The 23,944-nt window shown below is 35.9% G+C and overlaps 1 protein-coding gene across 2 annotated transcripts in view; it reads right to left on the bottom strand.

Annotated features, from left to right (window-relative positions):
- The window catches only part of RASGRP1 (RAS guanyl releasing protein 1), a 42,953-nt gene that overhangs the window by 15,066 nt on the left and 3,943 nt on the right, over positions 1-23,944 (bottom strand). For both annotated transcript variants that reach the window (XR_010431343.1, XM_064658483.1), the window contains exons 3-8: positions 10,044-10,149; positions 8,309-8,371; positions 6,321-6,452; positions 5,128-5,281; positions 2,003-2,176; positions 1,126-1,242 (exon numbers count right to left, since the gene is read on the bottom strand). Coding sequence is in view for 1 of the 2 variants with exons in the window: in XM_064658483.1 (XP_064514553.1) it covers positions 1,126-1,242; positions 2,003-2,176; positions 5,128-5,281; positions 6,321-6,452; positions 8,309-8,371; positions 10,044-10,149 (746 nt within the window). In the remaining variant the exon portion in view is untranslated. The remainder of the gene's footprint in view (positions 1-1,125; positions 1,243-2,002; positions 2,177-5,127; positions 5,282-6,320; positions 6,453-8,308; positions 8,372-10,043; positions 10,150-23,944) is intronic.

The following is a 23,944-nucleotide window of genomic DNA, read 5'->3' as shown; positions in this document are numbered from 1 at the left end:
AACAATATATTGGGTTTGTTGCGAAGGCTAAATTAATCTTCAGTCTAGCAGTATACATATTTCCCTTGTTTAATACTATAGAAATACAAAATTGACTCTTAACGTTATAAAATCAATCGACCAATGTTTTCTTTGGGAAGCTCCTGTCAAATCCCTTGATTTGTAACCTTTACAAACTTTGTCTTACAGTTAAACCTTAAAATGTGTTCTCAAGTCACTAATTACCAGCCTGTTTTTATCTGCTTTCCGTTAGTGCTTGTATATGATTTTTTGATACAAAAAGTTACTCAAATGATGTATGCAAATGTAGTCCATATAATGACAAAATGTGAAAAACAACATGTTTATAAAATAACCTTACTAACTGATTTTATAGATTCTGAGTGTGGCAACCACTACCAGTGGGAGGTATATACTCCAGGTATGCACTGTTATTCAGGCTGATCATACAGTGATCAAAACATGCTCATTAGATATTTACACGAAATCTTTCAGGCCCCAGACAAAATAAAATAATAAAATAACTTATTCCCTTAAGAAGCCATTTTATTGCTAAAAAATATGCTTTCATTCACATTTTTAGTAGCTTTCATCTGTATTTCACAAGAATTTACCTGGAAATTAAAAGATTCCTAATATTCCACTGTATTATAATGTGTCTATTAGGGCTAAATTTGTTCAAATCTGAACTAGATAAAATCCATCACTGGGAAAGATGTGATAAACAAAACCAGTCCTTTCAGTTTTAAACTCAAAGTAAAGAGCTCTCACAGACTCAGGATGGTCAATGTTGCTATGAATGACAATAGTTTTTTTCTCAGATGTTCTAGGATCCAATTTTCTGTTTTCATGTTTAAATGCTATTCAATACTACTGCATATACATGAAAATGCAGCTTGTCACATCTAAGGATTAAAAGAGAAACCTCAGAGAATCTATACAAGTCTTGAAGAAAGTTGGGGTTGAAAGAAGTGTAGGAGTAACTGGTGATGTAGAGATGAAACCCAAGGAATTTTTGTTCTGTCTTTTCATCTTATCCAATGAAGCAAGGCTGCTTTTTGTGTGTGCAATGACAGAAAAGTTAAAGGTTATCTTATTTGTAAAACTTAGAGAAGCAATACCAACCTTAATTACATCATGAGGAACACATGAGCTTGTTTCCTTAAGCCTGGAAATGGAACTGTGACAGAGACCTCCTATCACTGCCATTAATGTATTGAAATTCTGCAGCTGGTGGAGCTTCTGTATTGACATGCAAAAAATCAGTATTTATTATTTAAAGTTTCGAGTCATTTAACATACACACAAATTTTACATTTCCTCTATTGTCTTACTCTGAAGTCTTACAAGTTTTGTGCCATTTGACTTCATGTATTTTGGTAATGAATTGTGATTTTACTGGGTGTAACATGGACTTATCCTACTGTTATTAAATCAGATATTAAATGTGCAGATACAGTAAGTCTTCAAAGTACTTCCTCAGTACTTCTCCCTCTTCCCAGAGTCCACCACAACCAGGAAACATTTGTATTGTCTTGGTTATGACTGCACCTGAATTAGTATGCGAAGAATATCAATAGGACCATAGCTCTGCTTTTATCCGGAAAGGCATTTCTGGTGGAATGCTTTTAATTACGGCCAAAGGCATGGGAGTGAGTCATGCATTGGAAAGGTACAGCTTTCCTTTCACAGCTTGGAATCTCACCTGCTAGTTCTAAAGCAAGTCTAGTTTTTCAGTTTTTTCTAGTGTTCTATTTTCTCACAATGAATATGAGAAAGTCCCGGTGCCCTGACACTGTAACATCTGAATACTTGATATGACAGCACAGCGTACACAAATACACATGCGGTGTGTATGAACCAGGAGGCCAGTGCCAACACTCCCAGCTGTCTCCACAGTAGTAGCATGGGAAGAGCAAAAAAATGGGCTATCAAAGTATCTAAATATAAAGGTATCAGAGAAAGACAAAATAAACACCAAACATGTCAGATTTTAACCGACCTGTGCAACATGAATGAACTTGATAAACACTTCAGCCCGAAGCTGTGGTGTTGGTCTGCTGAGGACCATTAGCTGCACCCACTGAGAGATACCATTGCAAAGAGAAATTGATCTTTCCATTGTTGGATTCTCTTTCACACAACTATTCACAATGTAGTTCTGATAATCTGAGAACTTAAACAAAAGAAGCGCAAATGAAAAGTCATGTAGAGTTTCACGTACCTCGTGATCTGTGTGCAGAAGACTGCTTTTCAAATGAAATATAAAAGATATATTTTATACCTTAAATATCGATAAGACTGAAATCTTTCCTTTGTAAAAGTTTTTTTTTTCAGTTCAAAGCAGAGGCTTCAACTAACTGAATTAGCTGAAAGCATCTTTTTGCCATATCTCAGGAGCCTTGGCTCTTATAGACCCTAGGATGAGTAGAATTGGGGCTTTCCCTCCAGCTTCAGTGGCTTCATAGATTCATTGAGTCTAGGCTTCTATAGGGAAGGTTAAACTGAATTTAAAGTGTAATCTAGTAAATCAGTATTAGTTTAAGGGAGTTCAGTGTTCAGTTTATGTAGATAAGGCACACTTCTAAATTAAACTACACTAATACAAAAAGCAATTTCAATGAGATTAATACAAAACTGAGATAAGACCATTAAGAATGAGGGTTACAGATGCCTTGGTATTTTTAATACAGCTTGTGAGATTCTCTTATTTAACTAAGGCAATCTAAAATTATTCAGTAGATACCTGTATGTGACGCATAGATTTTTTTTAAGCCATTCTCCCCTTTAAGATCAAAGAGAACCAATCATTTGCTTTTGTTGATGCAATGTTTATCCATTGTCTTGGTTTATCCATTAACAAAAATACACAAGAATTTGAATAATCAGAAAGCATGACATAGGATTTATACATTCATTCTTTACTATCACCTCTAATACTAACATCTTACCAAAAACATTCATAGCTGTAATAGACATATATTCCTTTTTTAAGGCCACAGGAATATGCTGAATGGCACTGATCCTTAAAGAAACATCAGGCTAGTGTTAGTTTCTTACTCTCCCTCTCTCACTTTCTCATAACTTTATATTTTTTTTCTATCTGTTTAATAAGAACTATTAACACTTTAAAAGCATATATGACAGCTTATTATGTCCTCTTATTAAATTAAAAATGAAGAAAAATTGACATTAATAAGTAGAGCTGTCTCTGAGATTACATGGTACTTACATTACAACAATTACTGCTTGAATTTTGAACCCCAGCCATGTTTGGCTGGATCTTGAAATTTAAGCATCTACTCTATAGAGATAGATAATTTTTTCAATATCTGACTACATAATTATAGTCTTCATAGCTGTTTCAGTACAATTATGAATCAGTTTATATTTTGTTCTCAGCAGCTGCCTCCTTCAGAAAAAATTTTCTTTTCAATGCTGAAGAAATTTACATCTAACCTGCTACTTGAAAGTTTTGAAATAATTTTGGTGCACAAATTTATTAATAAGGTCAGTTGTAACAAGATTGTTAGTGGTAGATATGGTAAAGAAGTTCAGGTACTTAAATAATGCATGTCTGTTATTGCAATGACTAACTTAAGAGCCTCAACAGGAATGCAGGATCCAGGTTCTTACAAAGAATGTAGTGTCCCTGTATTTTATGACTATAAATTAAAATGGTTTCCAAGAACCAGCATGCCTGCAGTCATGAACACCACTCCATTTTAATTTGCTGCAAGATACATGGTGTCTCATGCAAGATTTTACTGTGTGCTGGGTATATTTAGGGGATCGAATATTCCTTTCTGACTTTGAAATGAACAAACCTTGAAATAGTTATTTCTGTGACTAATGACACAGCAGGTCATTTGCAGCTTTTCTCCCAGTAAATGGTGCCATATGAGAAGAATAAAAGGATTCTGTGGCTCACCATACCATGAACACATTCTGTAAAAATGTAATTAATATAGCTATTTATTAATTACACATTATTTTCTGATCTGAAGAGTCGGTCAACTCAATTTATACCAAAACATATGCAGAAACTCTGCATATAAAATGTATATATGTATGTTACTTTTGGAACCACATGACACATGTGACACTGAGTAAAAGCATATTTGTTATACTCAGTAATCACTAATTACCTTATACCTGCACAGAGCTTGAAAATGTTAACGGTTATATAAGCTTTGCATATTATTACTGCCTACAGGCAGCAATCTGTGCACGACACTGGTTCTACAGCTTTTTGAATTTAACACAAAACATAGAGTCATGTACTGTCAGCTCAAAATAAAGTACACTAACACATGACTGTGAAATCTTCCACCATTTATTGAGAGACCCTTTCCTTGCAAGGGTTCCTCTTCAATTGTAGTGTTACAAAAAAAACTTATCAGCTACAAACATAGCTGAGAAAACAAATCAAATGAAAAAAACCATAAATGAGACAAATCCTTAAAAATTGTTTGTGTACTTGAAAGCTTGTATAATAAAATATTTTAACCCCCCCTTACATTAAAAAATGGCATTTTCTAAAGTGCTTTCTTATCTCTAGTCTTTGTCACGCACAATCAAAAAAGGTAAGCAGAGTGCAGTGGACAGCTTCTATACAGTCCATTAGTCACTACACAGGAATGTTGCACTGTTCCCTATAGCCACAGAGAGTTACCATTCTAGGAGAATATTCCAGGTTTCCTTCATCCCATTTCAGCCTGATTACTGATTTGAGTCAAAGGAGGCTACTTGTTCCTATGCCGAACGACATCACTTGTTCTAACAAAAAGAGACACTCTGGAAGAAGATCCTGGATTTGGAAGAAAGTTTACTCCTCTTCCTTCCAACTGACCTTGCCCTGATTCTGTTCCACAGTTCAGGTTCACTCTTCCTCTCTCAAATGGCTGTAGCAAAAGGGTACATACTCAGAATTAAGTTCCACTGTCCACCTTCAACACTAGTAAAACAAAAAAGAGTCTGAACAGAGACTCAGCTTGTCAACAGCTTGTGCGGCAGTTAATCTTATAATACTACCTCTCTGCCATATTTTCTATGTCCTTCCCATCTTTGCTCACAATAAATAAATAAATGGATAGATACATAAATAGATAAAAATTAATCACTTACTGTTATTCTTCTGAAAGACTTAAATTCAAGATAGGTAAGGTGGTCTGACAGCTCCTCTGGCTCAAGGTGATCAAAGAGAAGCGAGACTTTCCGTTTCTTACTGGTGTTGGCCTTTACACGCTGTGTCAGCTTTCTAGACCAATCCCTAGAATTGCTTTTAAAACAGAATTATCATGAGTTAGTTTCTGAAGAGCAAAATTTTCCTGTTTCCCCAATACAAAGGTAACATTGCTTTCATGCCTTACTGCAATAAAAAGTGAATTATTCGAATTTATAAACAGCAAGCTCCTTTCCTGCAGTAGAGATTATATGAAAAAATATTATTGTTTATCTTTATTGTATTGATGTAGAACATTAAATACAATACAATTTTATTACTAAACAGCATGAGATTCTGTATTGCATTTCCAGAACAGCTTTCTGTAACTTTATCTTCATTGAACACATCCAGCATTCCTCCATTTAATAATTCTTACAGATTTTCTCAACCAGCCTCTGAGTATAAACTGTCCCCCTCTGCTATTCACCCATGGAGTAATGAAATTTATTTGGATTTGAAAAACTAAATATCCTCTTTTATAACCAGATATAAAATGTATGCCAAATTCTGCTCTGCTTTAGCCTGTGCATTTCCATCCAAAGTATGAATTCACACTGTTTTACAGTTCCACAGACCTATCATACCCTCATATTTCTTCCCAAGAAAGAACTATATGATGTATAGCTATAGGATTTATTCTTGATAGGACAAGTATTTTATAACTAAAATCATATAAAACAGTATCAAAAATCACTCAGTCTAATAATCTATATCCTCATTTACATTTGGTGCTAAAATATAAACACACTTTTTTACCTCATCTTGATTGTTACCCAATCAAATTGTTTGCTCCTCATTGGCTTCAAGTGATCTTTCAAAATTGTTAGGCCTCTACAAATTTTCTAAGTTCCCTGGATAGACTAAAACTTTGGTAGCATAGAGAATCAGCACAAAGTCTATGCTGCAGCTAAATTCAACCTAAGCCGTTCCTGGAATGCATTCTGTTCCACTATATAATATATATTTTATCTGTAATGAAGTATAAACTTTTCTAAGGATAGATACCTATGACTTATGAGAGACATTACATTCGAATAAAGACAATTCAGAGATAAAGTTTGTTTTCTGAGCATGTTCAGACTTTGGCACTCACATTTGAGATGTGTCAATTAGACGACAGTGTAACTCCTCACCATTAGCTCTAACCAGCTCTTGAAATTCCTCCATAGTTGTGGATAGTTTAGAGTCCATTTTGAACATAATCCAGAACTCTGTAATCCAATACCTATTGCACAATTAAAACACACATATACACACAAACATGTTTTGTTCTAACATCAGTAAGGCTGAAGTTTAGATATCTGCTCCTGTTTACAAGTTGTATTTCTTCTTTACCAACTTTGGGAGATAAATCTTGCTTTTAGATGCTTTTGCTGGGCTACCTTGATTTTACCAAAAATCAAAGTTTCAAGGCTAAAACAAATTAGAAACTATCTGACTTGACGCTGTATAGCACTATAACACATATATGTTTGCAATAAACTCAATATCAAAATTTCTAGTTTCACTACAAATCTAGATAATATGCATGCTGAGTTTTTCTTCACAAACTTTTAGATTTTCTGCATTCCTTTAAAACTTGAGATTATTTGGTCTGTACATCAGACATGATGACTACGGTAGGCACAAAAATTTACTAATAAAATCTATTTAATAGTTTACAGGTGATTCAGTCCCACATGCACAAAATCTTTTCAGAGAACTATAATTTTCATTGTGGGGCATTCATATTGTTTCAGTCATATACTTTATATTTCAATTCCTATATGTGACTTGTCACTCGTGGTAGGTTGACCCTGGCCAGGAACTAAATACCCACTCAGGTGTTCACTCCCTTCTAACCCCTGCAGCAGAATGGGGGAGAGAATAGAAAGGGTGAAAGCAAGAAGAATGTGTGGGCCAAAATAAAGACAGTTTAATAACTGAAGGCAATAAAAAAGCCAAACAAAGAAAAACCAAGGAAGTGATGCAAAGGCAAACACCATCTCGCACAAGATGCCCGGCCAGTATCCAAGAAACAGCAACTTTGGAATGACTACCCCCCACTTTTTATTGTTGAGCACAATGCTATATGGCATGGAACGTTCCTTGGTCAGTTCAGGTCAGCTGTCCTAGCTGTATACCCTCCCAACATCAAGCTCCCCACGATCCTACACTGTGGTGGGGGCAGAGTGAGAAACTGGTCTGGATGCTGTGCAATCACTGTTCAGTGATAGCTAAAACGTTGATGTGTTTTACTCACAGATTCAAAGCACAGCATCATAGGGGCTGCTAGGAAGAAAGTTAACTCCATTCCAGCCAGACCCAGTACCCAGTACTAGACATGTAAAAATCTGTGCTTGTTGGAAAAACGGAAATGCACATTCTTATGGATGCATGCATGTATGAATTTGCCTACAAGCAAAAATGTTACCAGATCTCATACAATACCAAAGCATTCTAACATAACCAATAATTTGCTCTGAGATAATAAAATCATCACAATTTAAAACAAATTCTACTTTCCCGTTACTAATTATTTCCCTTTTGTTATAAAAAAGAGTATCATCAATCAATTGCGGTTTTTTCTCTCCTCTGTTTTCTTTAAACTGAGATATCAAACTTTATTATACTTAATGAAAGAAAAAACAAAACAAAAAAAAAAAAAACAAAAGGTGTTCCAGGATCATTGCAAGTGACTAAGTAGAACTACTAAGGAGAATTCCCTATCAAATGTAATAGAGTTTTGCTTAATATAAAAATATCTGAAATATCTCACTTCATTTTTAATAGACCTATATAATAATATTAGATACAATGCTACCAATTCCTGAGCACTGACAATTTTCATGGATGTTTAAGATTCAGATTCATACAGACTCCATCCAAAACTGGGACCCAACAACTCATGCACTGACTCAAGCACATCTCAAAGCCAGTTGTGTGAGCCTTTTTGTGTAAAGCTGCTAAAGTGAACCTTGGAAAGCTGAAGCAGAATACCTGTTTCTATTTTTAATGTCAACTTAAAATATGCAAAAGCATACTTATGTACGGCACATGGATGGCTGAAAACTAATAGCTACCAACCAAGAATATACTTACCTCACAAAATAGCATATCTTTACACACAGCATGGAAGAGTTATTTTCTAAAGCATTAAGATAGGTAGAAAAACTTTTAAGGAAAACCACATCCATTCGTATATGATATGAAACGTAACATGCTTGATACTTCCCAACCTGTAAGCAATAGGAATCATTCTACTGATGTTATATAATATCAGATTAGGATTTTACACAACTGTATACAAAGCATAAGGCAAGGTTGTTACCAAAATTTATTGCAACTATGACTACTATGAGTAATATTGATGCAATTACTCAAGTATTGAGTAGTGTTAAGTAGTGAAACAATTCTGTTTTCTTCAGGTTTCTTTGCAACATGTCTCACAATTTCTAATAAAGCTCATGCACTTGCACATCTCATTAAAATTTGAAACAGTAATACCAAATTTAGGAATCACTGCATTTATGAAGAAATCCTTTTCAGCTAATTACAATTCACTGGAGCTTTTAAAAGAAAGATGTTATTTTCTTTTAAACATAACCAGTTGTATACAATGGTAGAACAAAATGTGACATGCCTCTCCATAGTAACCTTACCTATCTAGCTACGCAACAGTTTTCATTTGACTTGATGTGGTAACTGGAAAGAAACACCCATATTTTTCATCTATTAGCTCTATAAAACATGTTTTGATATTGTCGCCGATGTCTGTTGAAGAGATGGAAAATACATTTGGAAAATGTATTACACGTCTTGATTCTTCTGATGTAGATGACACCCACATTTTCATGTCTGAAAACAAAATGTAATGAAAATACCTTGTGGATCCTCTCACAGCCTGACTGAAAGTAACTGAAGCCTAAATCTACTGCAACTGAGGGGACATATCATCCACAATTTAACCAACCATATTGTATGCTTACATCAGGCTGACTATAGAACTGGTGAGGTCTGAGTAAGTTCCCAAATATTTTGAAAGCCCCCAATTTGAATAAATAAATGCCTGTTAGACACAGAGTTTGAGGAAAGAAAGGATTCTCTAAATTGAATCAAAAATGGCTGTGGATTCTAAGCATGACAGGTCTCCTGCCTGTACTGTACTCATATAATTAGGAGTAAACATTCTGTAAAGCTAAAGAGACAGGTAACATATCCCACAATTAAAGATTCCTAAGAAAGGCTAGTATTGTTAACACGATCTAGCAGCTACATTATGAAAAATCTAATAACCCAGAAACACACGTGTATCAGTCTAGGCAGTTACCTCAAAATGAGAAGAAATAGAAAGGAAAAGCTTATGGTTTATTTCAGTGCATTGTAATGTTGAGTGTGTGTGAGAGAAATAATTTTTGTTGAAAACTTTCATATCCAGATGATACACTTCTGTTCTTTGCTCTTTGACTTGTATGGAGGACAGAGAGAAACAGATCTGAAACTTGGGCCCAGGTTTACAGTATCTAACTGACGTGCCAACATTAACCTAACACCTTACAGATATTCCCTCTACAGCCAACAGAGGGTGATTTATCCTACTTAAAACCTGAATTGGAGTTTCATCTTTTTGCTCTGTGTATGACAAGCTAAATCAAAAGACATGCAAAAAAACCCAAACAAACCACACCATAAAATCAAAAAATGTAAAGAACAAGTATACTATTTAATTAGTGGTACAGTAATACACCCAGAGAGTAAATATCCTCTGCTTACCCATCTCAAACTTGTAAGGCTATCAAATATTACCTTAAGAGCAGGTGAATATTACAAAGGATATAGATCAATGAGTTTCTGAAGCATGTCTGCAGAGGAGATGATAAACTGATGCATGGCAAGAATTATCTTTAGCAGCTGGTTGTTTTGATATGCATTTCCTTCTAAATCTGAAAAAAAAAAAGTATTTATATTGAAATCTTGCTATACCTCCAATAAACAACGTATAAGAGGCTTTTTCAGAATCCTAATTCTAGTTAGGTCTGTTCATGTATACTGTGTCAAAAATAGCAGTAACTTACTAACTTAGGAACTGAATTATTTTCCTGATGAGAGCCATATAACAAGAAATATATTTCACTACAAGGTTTTGAAGACCCTTAAAAAAAAAAAAAAGAAAAAGGCAAATAAAAAAGTCTCAAAAATTCAAAATATCCAGATAATTATACAAAATTATCTAAGCCCAGCAATGCACTTAAATGCTTAGCTTTAGGTATATGAGTATAAACTTTGAAACAAATTAATGAACTGCAGAGCAAAAGAATTCAGTTAATGATCCCTATGAGTCGGTGGCATGATTGAACTTATCAAACAGAATAGCAACATTCTTAAGTGTTTGTACAGATGACATGCATAGCACTAAAGTACACACTCAGGTTGGGATCTATACCACGATGCACCAATATCTCATGGAATGAGATACAACATATGCAGGAAGCCCAGAGGTTCACCTATGCATACTCCCTTGTGATGGACCTAAATGTCCTACACATCTCCTTCAACTATGCATTACAAGGATTTCGCTTGAATAAAGTTTTTAGACTACTTGTCTTCTCGGTCATGTGGGGGTTTTTTTCATATTCTGAAAAGATCAAGGACATCGAATGCAGCAGAACACTTAAAAAAAGTTTCCACTTCTGTAACAAAAACAGTAGTAAAAGTGTTTGTAAACATTAACTGATGAATATTTACAGCCTTCTACAGCCTGCCATGAGAACCTAAGTAGCTTGGAGTTAGACAGTCTTTCAAATGGAAAAGAAAATTTATCTTTTTGAATAATTTTAAATGCATTAACCTCTATTAGGATAAATGCAATTACCATTAAAAAAGCAGTAACAGGAACAAGATACAGAAGCAATGCACAATAGGGCAAAATGGAAGAGGGATGTGAAACAGCAGATTTGCAGCATATAAAATGGCATCTATTACTAGGAAAGGGGGAGAAAAGTCATTTTTAAATTGCACATCACCAAAAAAGAACATTAAATTTAGCCCATTGGCAAAAGAAGATAATCCCCATTAGTTATTGAGCAAGAACTTCCATGCCCTTCTACAGGAAGGTACCGAATGTGAAGAGAGAACACCAGAGTCCAAGCCCTTCCTTTTCAGCAACACATTGGATCTCTGGTAGAACTAATGAAACCCAATTTCCTCCAGATCTGTCTTCTCTGTTCCTCATTCCACAACAGTCCCACTCATGCCCTTTATAACTGTACTCTCCCCTGAAAGTCTTTTCATTCTCTTCCTCACAATGATGCCATGCTTAAAGCTATCAGCTACACAAAAGTAATACATGTTGCAGTTGACTCCAGGCTGCCTGGCCAGAAAGCAGATCAAATCAAACCAAGTCTGGGCTCACACAGCTGCTCCTATATCAATGTGGGCACTTATCTGTACGTCTCTCTTCCACACATTCTTTGGTATTCCTATATTTCCATCAAATTCAGTTTAAACTGGAAGACAGGCTGACTCTATTTCATACAAAGTAGATGAAGTTTAGTAGGAAGGTGACACAGAAGGGCCTAGATCTGTAGTTCACAAGCGAAGTTATTGCTGTAGCTGACTGTTTGGAGTCCTGAAAGCAGAGAACATGCTGCGTATCATATAACTAGTGTGGGTAACTTCACTCTTCTAGCAAAAGCAGAGTCAGTTTGCAGGAAACTCAGTACAATAAACACAAACAACAAAATATCTTATTACAGTCATCCTCTCAGGCAAGACAAGTAAAAAATTCTGAACAGTAAATTCTGGCAGAGACTATATGAATAGCAGCAACTGCTCAGCACTAGCAAGCCCAGGATGAGAATTTTATGCATCAGGTGACCTTCAACACTGAACATGAGACACCATTTTCTGAAGTTGCCTTCTGCAGTTACACTTAATTGTAAAGAGCAATTCCGCATTCAGCGATACAGGCGAGGGGAAAGTCTGCCTGTCCTACAGCCCCAAAAATGGGAGCAGTGTAGACCCCAAGTAATAAAAAGTTCTTGATCTGCCTTTTGGCTTATGCTACAAGTTCTCAGTTTAACAGCATGAACCAAAGTTTATGCGTTCCTTGTTTGCGTTCACACATAATTAAATTTATTCCTGGAAGAATCCTTCTGAGATATAAACTGCCTAGGTATTACAGCATGAGCACTTAGGGCAAAATAGCAAATTATTCAGGTAGAGAAGTAGGAAACTTGCAGAGGAAGGCTGGGACATCAAGAATCAATACATATTCAGGCCTTTAGTATTTGGCATTTTGTACCAGTGTCTTCAGGAAGAGTAAAATTATTTTAGGCCTTGCACACAGAGGCCTGTATGAATTTTCATGCATTTTACAAAACTTGGTGTTCTGCCAGAACCTCCTTCCAATAGCTCCTGTTTAATCAGAAAAGCAGTTCAGTATATGCTTAACTTGGAAGCCAAATGGTTACATGCACACATACTATTAAGAATACACAGATGTAATTAAATCACCAGCTTTTCATAAGTGCTCCATATAGATCACTTTTAGATGACAAAGACAAAAAATAACTCTCTCTCCCAGCACTTTCACTGTGTGTATTCCAAAATCCTCTGCTATGACATACAGGTACCACTTGGCACCAGGTTCCAAATCAAACTTCTGTCTTCCAGAAGATCTCTCTTCCATTTTACCTTTTCCATTTCACAAAGACATGGAAAAAACCAGCATGTTCTGCATACTATTAGTAAGTAGATCAACACATTTATGGTATTTTCTTGCATAATAAAAGTGTATTTATGCTTCACCACATCCAAATCTAATTATCTTGCAACAGAGGTAGACTTCACTGCAATGACATGCCATTATTTTGCACATATTAAAGCAGTACTAGGTTTTGAGCTATGCATTCTCTCACCCAACTAAAGGGCTCACCTCCACAAAGAAAAAATATTGTATTAGTGATGGCTCAAAAAACAAAATAAACACTATGCAGCAAAAAAAATCTAAAGGTTACCAGCACAGTTCAGCACTGAACAGCAAGCCTGCATGGAACTGATTGCAGCAGCAAACAATTTTACAAATGTGCAGTATATTTAATGTCATCTTCCTGCCCAATTTTAAAATAAAGCACTTTTCAACTACATACACCATGATAAAGCAAATAGAAAAGGAAAATACTAAAAGAAAAATATTGAGTCTGATTTCTCTTCCATTTGCATACAACAAATTCATAATTCAAAAAGCCCTAATGGGCCTTAGGTGAGAAGACATTCCAGCTCAGTTTCAGTTTCAGAGCTGTCATTGGATCTTCCACAACGCTGACCACAAGGTCACTACTTTTTGAAGAGCTCACTTGATGTATGTATGGAAGTAACAGAAGTTATGGTAAAGCATCTTTGTGCAAATGGTGGAGCCAATAAGAGGGCTTTCCTGACTGTGCTGCATGAGTGCCTCTGACTGCCTCTGCAGCATTCTCATGAACCTCCAGCAGTTTGTTTTAAAACTTTGCGACTCATTTTCATTTCCGTTTGTGTATCTGTTTCTAACCACACAGCCTGCGAGCAAAACCACAGAGTGAATACTAAATAAAGTGGAATGGGTGTGTTTCAGTTAGGTCATTTACCTTCAAGAAAGCTGCAAAATACTGCATAAGCCTTAGCTTTGTTTCACTGCAGCAAAATACAAATAACCAACTGGTTGCATGCTTTTCCTTCTGTAAATTCCCTTATTGTACTAAAATTTTAATAAATATTCTCTGAAACAAATAAGAAAGCAGGAGTTGAATATACTTCTCCAGCATTTAACTCCACGAATGAAAGCACAGACATGTAATGATAAATATTTTATTATCTGTGTAGTAACACAAAGCCACTAAAACCTACAATTACAAAAGTTCCATTTCTTATATGAGACTCAGAACACACAAGGATAAGAACATTTTAATCTAGGCCCATCAGCCGCTCTATTGCATATCCAATTAGTGACTCCTTGTGATCCGTGATATAGAAATAACTCAAGTATCTCTTGTTCCTTGAATACTTTAGAGAAACAAATCACTCAAGAATTAGTAAGTAAGACTTTAAGAGCAAACTACCTGCTTTTCACCAGGTCCTGATGTCCACAACTCTGTGGTAAATATACTTAACAGAAAGAGTATATTCAATAGACAAGATCGTTGCACTGAGACCTTCCCTTCTACTCATGATGATAAGGCAATAGTAGGAATGCCACGGATGGCATTCCTTAACCGAAATGAATTCTGCAAGAAAGAAAAGTTAGCTTTCCTAGGTCTAAGAGGCCTTTATTTCATGAACACTGTCTATTTCTAAGCAGGTTCCAACTGTATTACCTGGTGTACAATTTGAAATGAATCAGAAGTGAATCACAGAGCACTGACATCACGTGATCAGTGACTAAGCTACTAAGAAGGTGAACAACTTCTTTTAAACTCCCCCAAGTCTTCCAGTGGGTATCAAAAAGTAGCACCAAAAAACAATGCAATGCAAGAAAGCATCAAGCAATTGCCAGAAGTTATTAAGTGCGAAGCTGAAAGTCGCGGGTTGCTATACTGATGTGCTACACAGCATTCTTCAAGATTTCTGCAATTCCTTTTTCCCGGTAATTTAAAGAAGATGGTGTGGGGATGGTGCTATAAATGTCTGCAAAGGTTTTTAAATCAGCGTGTGATCTGAAAACTGAGGGAACTGATGTTCTTAAGGTCTCAAAGACATTGATGAAACACAGAGACATGTACAAAATAGACAGATACATGTGGGAGTACATGGGAGGGTTTAGTGACTGAACTGAAACAGCCGTAAGTCGATGCCTCTGCCCCACATGCGAGGTGCAGTAGTAGAAGATAACCTTAAAATGGCTAGAAGCAACCAAAATGAAATAAAATATTTAATGAGTATTTAGTGGATACTCCCTGGAAATTCCCTTTACAAACAGGAAACACTCTGTTCCCCTTTAGCTTAAAACTTGTGCAACACTTAGCAGCCTTCTTACTACAGGCTTATTATTGCTGTGTTGGAATTTGATACCCTGTAACAGAGGTAGTCACTTAATTGTCTTCATGACATTGATCACGTTTGGTCAGAATCAGATTCATAAGAAGCCACCATTCTGCTCATCAGTTATGACACCATCACTGAGGGTCAGCCAGCAGATTCAACTTAGACTAATTTTTAATGACAGCTGAAAGCTCAGCTGCTGGCAGAAATCAGGGATAAGAGCTAATATATTCCATTTCACTGCTCCAATGCAGAATCAGCTTTCTCGAAAACAGTATGCTTCAGAACCAGTTTAATTTGTTGTTAAAATTCTACAGTGATGAGGACTTCACAGCCCCTGTAGGTGACTTATTACAGCACTTGAGCATCTCCATCATTTAAAAATTCTCCTTTCAGTCAAATCAAATATTTCAGGCAACTTGGGCAGCTTATGGCTGGACTCCAGAAGAGAGAAAAGAAATTTTGTTTTCCTTATCCATCTATTTTCTCTATTTAAGGATTGCTTCCCTGATGCCTTTTCTGAGCTAAGAAACACCAAATTTGTCCTTTTTTATTTTTTTTCCCTCAGAGGCCAGGTTTTCTAGTTCTTGGGTCAACTTTACTGATGTTTTCTGAATAGCCTGCACCTTTATGAAGCAAATCTGAATACAGACTTCAGAGGAGTTCTTAGCACTAGAGTTAAAATATCATTTTTAATATCCCGTACATAATATCTTTACACACACATTTTAATATACGTAAGTTTACATATATAATGTATATAGAAAATATAAAAGTACACACATCCCTCTATGCCTGCATTTATTGCCTTAGAGTTTCTGCAGTGATACAACATCATTAAATCATTTTCAGTTTTGAAGTCCAGCTTCACATTGAGATCCTTTTCTGTACTAACGATGTATATGAAGGATTTTATGATACTGTTTTTACAACTGATTACCCTAAGTGTAGAATGTCACACTTGTCCTAAGTGAATTTTTCTTTATTTCAGATCATTATCTTAAGTGCTTAACATCGTTCAGAAATAATATAGCTTAATTAGAATCTCCTTACAAAGATGACACAGTAATTAGGTAGCAGAATGCTTGTTTTAATTTTAGCTGCAGCAGAAAGCAGGTGGAGGCTTGAGCTCTCCAGCTTACATTTAATTCTGTACAGGATGGTGGTACTCCCCCTCAGGCAACAGGAGTGGCATGATGTTTAGCAGACAGCATCAAAATACTCAGGAAATTGTGCTAAAGTTTTGGTTTGATTTGTTTGTGTCTTTTTTAAAGTGGCTTATTGTCCATACACACTTGCAACTATTGAGTTATACATAAATTTATTTACACAAGTAATTGGTCTTAGGAAAAAAAATCCAAAACTAAACTTAGAACAAACCAGTGTTTTCCAGAGAGGAAAGAATCACGCTACTTTGTGATCAATCCTGGACCAAGAGAACTCTAAAAAAGCTAAATAACTGCAGATGTTAGAAGAAACCACATAAACTAGCCGTTTCTTGATGTCTACTCCCTTCAAACTCCCCAACAGGGGAGGGGAAACCCACTGCTGTTCCTCCAAATGCTCATAAACAATGCAGATATATCCAAGACATAAGTGAGGATAATATGCATCCAAAAAGGATAATGAGACTGTTCTGTGTGAAGGTAGGGAACATTAGGGGAGAAAAACCTCAAGGGAAAGCCATCACCCTCACTCAGAAACAGCTTTTGGAAAGCTACATCTTGCAGAAAGAGCTCTAGGTGGGTAATTCTTTGAAATGAAAACAAGGAGATAAAAGCTCTTGTCAAGGGGAAATGGGATGATTTTCAGAAATTAAAATGTACTTTGAGAGAAACCAAATGCAATGTGGGTGGAAAGCATTCCATTAGCGTTGGAAATTCAGATGAGCTACATAGAAGAGAAAAGTTTCGCACACACGGACACACATCATATATCGTTCTACAGGATGTTTAAAATATTGACTTTAGCAAATTTAGATGCAAACTTTTCAATTGAATAGTCTTTTTCTCCAAAACCTACAAAACATAATTTTAGCATTCAAGATTTATTTCCAAAAGCTTTGAATGGTGATACTGAAGTGCATCTTTTGAGCTGTAAGAAACTCCTGAATAATTCAAATGTAGTGCCTGGCAACGCAGCTGTGCTGGCATAAGTACTGATGGATAAGAGACTCCCAGAACAGAAGCAGAAACTTCTGAGGCCAGTATCACTGTCTGACCACTGAATCCAGATGCATGCTTAACATGCATCCGCACAACTGCGATGTTTTACAACAAGCTTCTCTCTAACTGCATTGATTGATCCTGGAGCAGCTAATCACCAGATCCAAGGACGCACAAGGTCTGTCCCATCCAAAGGTTCAAAGTGTAACAGACTAATAGACACCAAGCTGCTTGCCACTCAAGGACTTGAAAATGTTGCAGATCGCTTGGGTCCCACTGACCTTGATTTTCATTAGTGGTGCATGTTCCAACCCTACTCCTGCTCTAAAATTTTTGACTTACTGTTTCAAATTTCCCTCATGTACATACCTAAGCTTCCTAGTCTTTGCTCCAACTTCTAGATATATTTCTGGAACTGGTGTTTACAGACTTTGGCAAACTAGTTTCTAACCTGCCATCTGGGGCATGACCTCTCACACTGCTCCACCAGCGAGGAGACTGGGGGTGGGCAAAAAGCTCAGAGGGGACAGAGACAGAGCAGGTGACCCCCACTGACCACTGGGATATTCTATATCCTATCATGCAATGCTTAGCATATAAAAACAGACTGCAAATTTGGCAGGGCTACTGTTGCTTGGGGACTGTCTGGGCATCAGGTGGCTGGTGATGCAATTAGAGTATTTCACATTGCATGTTGTTCTGGGTTTTTGGTTGTTGGTTTTATTTTTTTTTAATTTATTAAATTGCCTTTATTTTAACCCATGAGTTTCCTCAGCTTTACTCTTACAGTTCTCTCCCTCATCCCGCTGGTGGTGGTGGTAAGTCAGCAGCTGTATGGTGCTTGGCTGATGGCCAGCATTAAACCACTACAGTTCATCCTTGGACTGAAACATCTCTTGTTCACCCTGGACCAAAAAACCTCTGCAGCTTCACTCCAAACTTAAAACATACCTAATCACCAGGTTGCACTGTCAGATATCTGCATTGCTGGGTGAGAATGAATCTCAGGAGAATTAATTATTTTCTATTATTGTCTAAGCTTTTTTGCATTGCTAAATAAAAGTTGTATTGATTTTTCCTGAATTTATATTTAAAGGTATGAAGACACATTTACCACAGGGATATGACTGAAAATTCTAAGTAAATAGGAGACTGCTTTATAAAGCAAAATGTCTAAGTTTTTTTCATTTTGTTTTATTACTTATTTCTTGGCTTTGGAAAATTATATTGAAAAACTGAAGTCAAATTAGCTAAATAGAATGTTATAGTACATATAAAGATAACTAAAGTTCCTTTCCTTTGGGAAAACTTTTTCACAGACATCAGGTTAAAAAAGAAATAATTTTCATTTTGGCACAATCACAATTAACTTTAATAGCTAGCTAAACAGTACTTAGTATTCTCCAGAGCAGTAACTACTCTTCTGTTCCCACAATGTCATGCATTCGACAGAACAGTAATGACTCTTCTGTTCCCACAATGTCATTAATTGATCATTAACGTAGTTTCTGTTGCCAAGCAATACTAAAGTTTCTGCACTGTATTTGACCAAATCGCACTCAGATTACTTAACACACAATGATCAACAGCATTTTAATGCAGAACAGTATTATGAATAAACTTTAACTACTTTTGGGAGGATTGGAGACCTCAGCTTTCAGCCCAGGCTTCAAGGGCAAAGGGTAGAACCCTGCAAGTTTGTGCAGCATGAGATAAAACCAAATGACTGTTTAGGTAAATCTAACAGAAAAAAAGGAAACTACCATAGTGCATATATGCCCTGAAAGACTTTACTGCCTTTGAATCAGAATTCTATGTTAGAATTTGGTATACAATAAATTTGATAAAAGGATAAACTTGGTACTTGAACCATGATTGTTTTACTAGTTATTTTATGTTTTAACTAGACTGGAAGAATGTATTTAAGTTAAGAGTAGAATGGGTTTTTCTAGATAACTGAAAGGGGAATAATAGTAACTGGATAAAATTTTCAATTTTTCTGTATTTTAGAGGAGAAGATGGCTAGCGCTCCAAAGAGTGAACTCTAACTTGCCAGTTTCATTGTTTGCAAGATGGATGCAATGTAGCTCTCAAAGAATTCCTAAGACTCAGTATGTTTTTGCATTAGATTGATATGAGCGATATAAAAATATTATCAGTTCACATAACTAGACAGCTCCGCTAATGTAGTTATCATTTATTCTAGAAAATGTTAACTATGATTATCTTGTACAGTTTTAGGCAGCTAGCATCTGAGAGGCAACCAGCACCATTGTCAGATTTCTGTCAAAACAATTCCATGACATCTTTCATCCAGATTAGTCCAGATGTAGTTTTCAATGTTTCTAAGGTTTGTTTACAAACATCTCACAGTATCACACATTGAAGCAACAAGTTAGTTTAGCACTGATCAAACACTGCAGAACAACTTACATCACAACCTACTCTTAGACCTAACTGTCTAAGACCACTGTGACCATTAGAAGTTGCAAATTATATTAGGTTCACATAAATTCTATTAAGAATATTGCTAATCTTCTAAGTCATGATTTTCAGCTTCCTTTAGCCCAGACATGCATTTAAATACTTTTTTTTTTTTTTTTATGAAAACTGCCATATCAGTATAAACAAATAGCTCCACTGGAAGCAGTTTGTCATGGATGAGATTCTACACAGAATTATGCTACATTGCTCTAGGAAATAATATGGTTGCTTTCCTAAGACCCATTACTTACATTTCTTTCAGGAAAACAAACACAGGGACAATGCACCCTGACATGCATTTAAAGATGATATTTCTTGATTTCTTTTTAACTGAAGTTCCCGAATTGTAGAATAAGCATAGGTCTTCCATGTGCTACAGTAAACATACTTCCAGCGCTCAAATGTAACAAGCTAAGAGTATGATCTTGCACTGAAAGGTAACGTACAGAAATACCTTCATGACATTAAAATTTTGAGATCTTAGGGAATTCTCAGCTTTTAAATTCTCAGATTTTTTTAGGAAGACACAATTGTTTGAGTAAATTATGACTTTCAAGTGCACTCTTGGAATTGTTTGTTAGGTAGTTCCAAGTAACATTTTGGGACTTTACTGCAGACAAAATGGGGAGATATCAAATTGGCAGTATGCTGAATATATATTTTGTCCTGATTGTAAGAGAGTTTTTAAACACTTTCAAAAACAATTTGTAAAACAAACATTTTGCGTGGGTGAAGAGAAGGCTCTCTGACCCTACATGGTCTATAAGCTTGAACTCATGTTAAAACAGCTCATTGAATCTTTGAAAGGTGTGTTTAAAAAAATAAGCACACTTAAACCTTACTCAAGATTAAGAAAGGTACATTTATAAGATTAAAAAAAACACAGTCAAAGGAGAGAAAACAGAGACCTCTTACCATGCACAAACATATAGTGAAGTTACAAAGAGAAAAAAAATTTTCTAGATTAGAAACTGACTTGATAACAAATAGTCAGAACTTCAAACTCACGGTAGCATGATACCCTAAGGTGATAAATGTGATGAATATTTAGCAGATATACAGTTAACAAATTAAGGTATCCAGTGAAGTAAACACTGCTGATGAATTTTTTCTCTCTGATCTGTAGCACTCTCTGGACTAAATATATGTTATGCATTTATGCAGTCTCACAAAGATGACTTAAAAAAACAGCAAAAAGTAGGGCTGTGCTACTAACTATATGCTTCCTGTGTTCTACTGAACTGTTAGCATTAGCAGTCATTGTGGCCATGGACCAGCAAACTAGGGCCCACTCTGTTGGTTTCAAAACTAAGCATAAGTGTCTGTAACTAGCAACAAAAAGGAGACAAAGGCATATTGACTCTCAGAGAACTGTCTGCCAGTCAAAAGTATATTCTTTTCCAGGCTTTTTATATACTACATAATGGAAAAACATGGATGCAGGGGGCTAAAGTCACTGTTCTACTGACAATTCCTCTCCAAAACCACAGTCACTAATGAAGATTTCCTCCGCAATAAATTATCTCCCTCCTGAAGCTGTCATGTTCCAGGTCAAGACCTATTAACTACTTCTTTGCTTTCCTGAACTCACAATTTCAGCCATCTTGTTGCCAATTGAACACTACTTTAAATTACTTCTTTATGATCTTTATGTTCAGAATCAACACCTCTGATGTAGAGGTTGCACTGAATCTAACCTTTCTGCAGCTGCTGTACTTTCTAGCCTTTTTGATCGTTTTACCCTGCCTTCTGCTCTTCCTCTCTACACACTCTCCTCCCTTTTTTGCTTTCTCTTTCCTTCTCCTTCTTTTCTAAAGCAATCACATGTGATGCATTTACCTGTACTCTTCAATTCTTGTCAATCCAGATTACAGCAGTAACACCATCCTGTAGCTACTTATAATGTTGAGAGATCTTCCAAGTCATGTAAAACATGTTTTGAATCACTGTCCTATCTAAGCAAATCTCCTCTCTTAAACCTAATGAGAGTGGTTTCAAGTCTCTACAGATCTTCTCATAATCTGAGGACTAATATTCCTTTCTAAGACACTTCCTGCCTTCAATCTCTCATAATGCTATTTTTAAACTGAACTCTTTCCCTCACTTACATCCTTGATTTTTTGTTGCCTTTACTTTTGGCAACCCATTTGCAGGATGATTCATCTTACTCATCCTGATTCAAACTTTCATGGGACTTGAAGAAACCTCTGCTTTTAGCATCTCCTTCTCATCAGGCTATTGAAAAAACATTGGTATAATGCTGATCTTGCAGATGTAGTGATCTCCTACATGACTTCAGATTACCTCATATGACCCTCACTGTTTCTGTCTCTAAAGCACATGCCTGTCATTCACCAGTTCTAGATAAAGAACTTTAAGAGGTGAAAGAGCACACACTAATCATCCCAAAGCAGGTATTTAAGTTAACTGAACTGACTAAGCTTCTGATCTTTTCAGAAAAAAAAAAAAAAAGAAGAAACAAAAACAAACAAACAAAAACCCCAAAACAAAGGCCTTTGAATTAGTGGATACACCACCACCATTGTAATTACACTGTTCTGTCCATGCTCCAGTGTCATTTCCTATCTAGATACTTCTACAGATATTAACTCCAAGATACGGTCTTTCTTCTTTACCTCCTTAGTATAAGTTTTGGATTAACTTGGTTCTCTGGACAAAACTTGTCTTTCTACAAAACATCTTGGAATCCATTTACAACACTGCAGCAAAGCTTAGTCCTCTCACTTTTAATTTCAGCTTAGCATATCCCACTTTCTCCTTTCTTGTCCTTATCCCTGCTGTAAAATACTTATACTTGTCTTCTTTACAGCTGTGTGTATTAATTCTTAACACTTTCTTGGTTAGACCTCCTTGTGGGAGTCTCTGCATATATAGCAAAAGGCTGCCAACTTCCTTACACACCATTCTTGACAGCAGTCTCTTGTTACATATTATTTGCTTTCTCCAAACTTGTATAATTGAGTCCAGGAGCATAAACTCCGCTACACACATTATATAGGAATTGTATTTGTAAACATAATATTAGCAAGTGCAGTATAATATTAACGTAATGAAGTATATCTTGTGAAATATGATGCATCACCACCTCTATCTACTGCCTCTTGTTCTCTTTAACACTAGACAACAAATAAATCTAGAAAACAAACTTAAAATGTATAATGTCTTGAGGGTTTCTGTATTTTTAACATTTAAATAAAACTTGCTCAGATCACGAAAATGAATTTTTAGAATAATATACAAAATATTATAGGTCAGCATATCCAAGACTGAAGATATAATCTCATTCTGAATAGAACTATTAGCATACAAGGTAGAAGATTTACTTCAGTACTATGCATGGGACGAAACTTGCTCAGTCTTTCATATTGCTTGTAATCATTCTGCAACCATGCTTTTCCCCCACCATTTTTCTTCATACCCCCACCTCTCTTCAAAATCCCAAATTAAAATTTTTTTCATCTCTTCCTTTATTGGCTTTATTCACAATAATGTGACTGAATTTTGCATTGTCTTTTTATCAGTAGCTACAAGAGCATTCTGTAATGAACTTCACTATGTAGGTTATCTACAGTTGTAACAGTTGCATTTTTATTTAAATACCCTAATGGGAAATTCCAACAGAGTGTAAGAACATGCATAATGTCACAGAAGATGTATAACTACACGAACTGCCCAATGAACAGTCTAAAATTCTGCAGCACGCATCATAACTCTAGCAGTCCTCAGTGAGTTATAATAATGTTTGCAGATGCACTAAATTCACTTTGCTAGACCTATGTACCACTTATCCAGGTTCAAGAAAACCCTATCTACTGGACTATATATATATGTATATATAGCTGAACTGGACAGGTACACTTAGTTTTCTTGGTCACCTTAGTTCTTTTAATATATGGATGTCCAGGAATCTGACAGCATGTATGTTGTTATGCAGAGTATTAGACAACAATAATCTCCCATTCAGGGTTTCACCTACATTACTTTAAATTAATAACCTTAATAATTTTACTAGACTTTTACAATGTTACATTTATATTACCTTTTTCAAAAA

This window comes from Pseudopipra pipra, chromosome 6, assembly GCF_036250125.1.
Source record: "Pseudopipra pipra isolate bDixPip1 chromosome 6, bDixPip1.hap1, whole genome shotgun sequence".
Classification (NCBI taxonomy): Eukaryota; Metazoa; Chordata; class Aves; order Passeriformes; family Pipridae; genus Pseudopipra; species Pseudopipra pipra.
The sequence above is the reverse complement of the archived record's forward strand: the minus strand, read 5'-3'. Positions and strand labels throughout refer to the sequence as shown.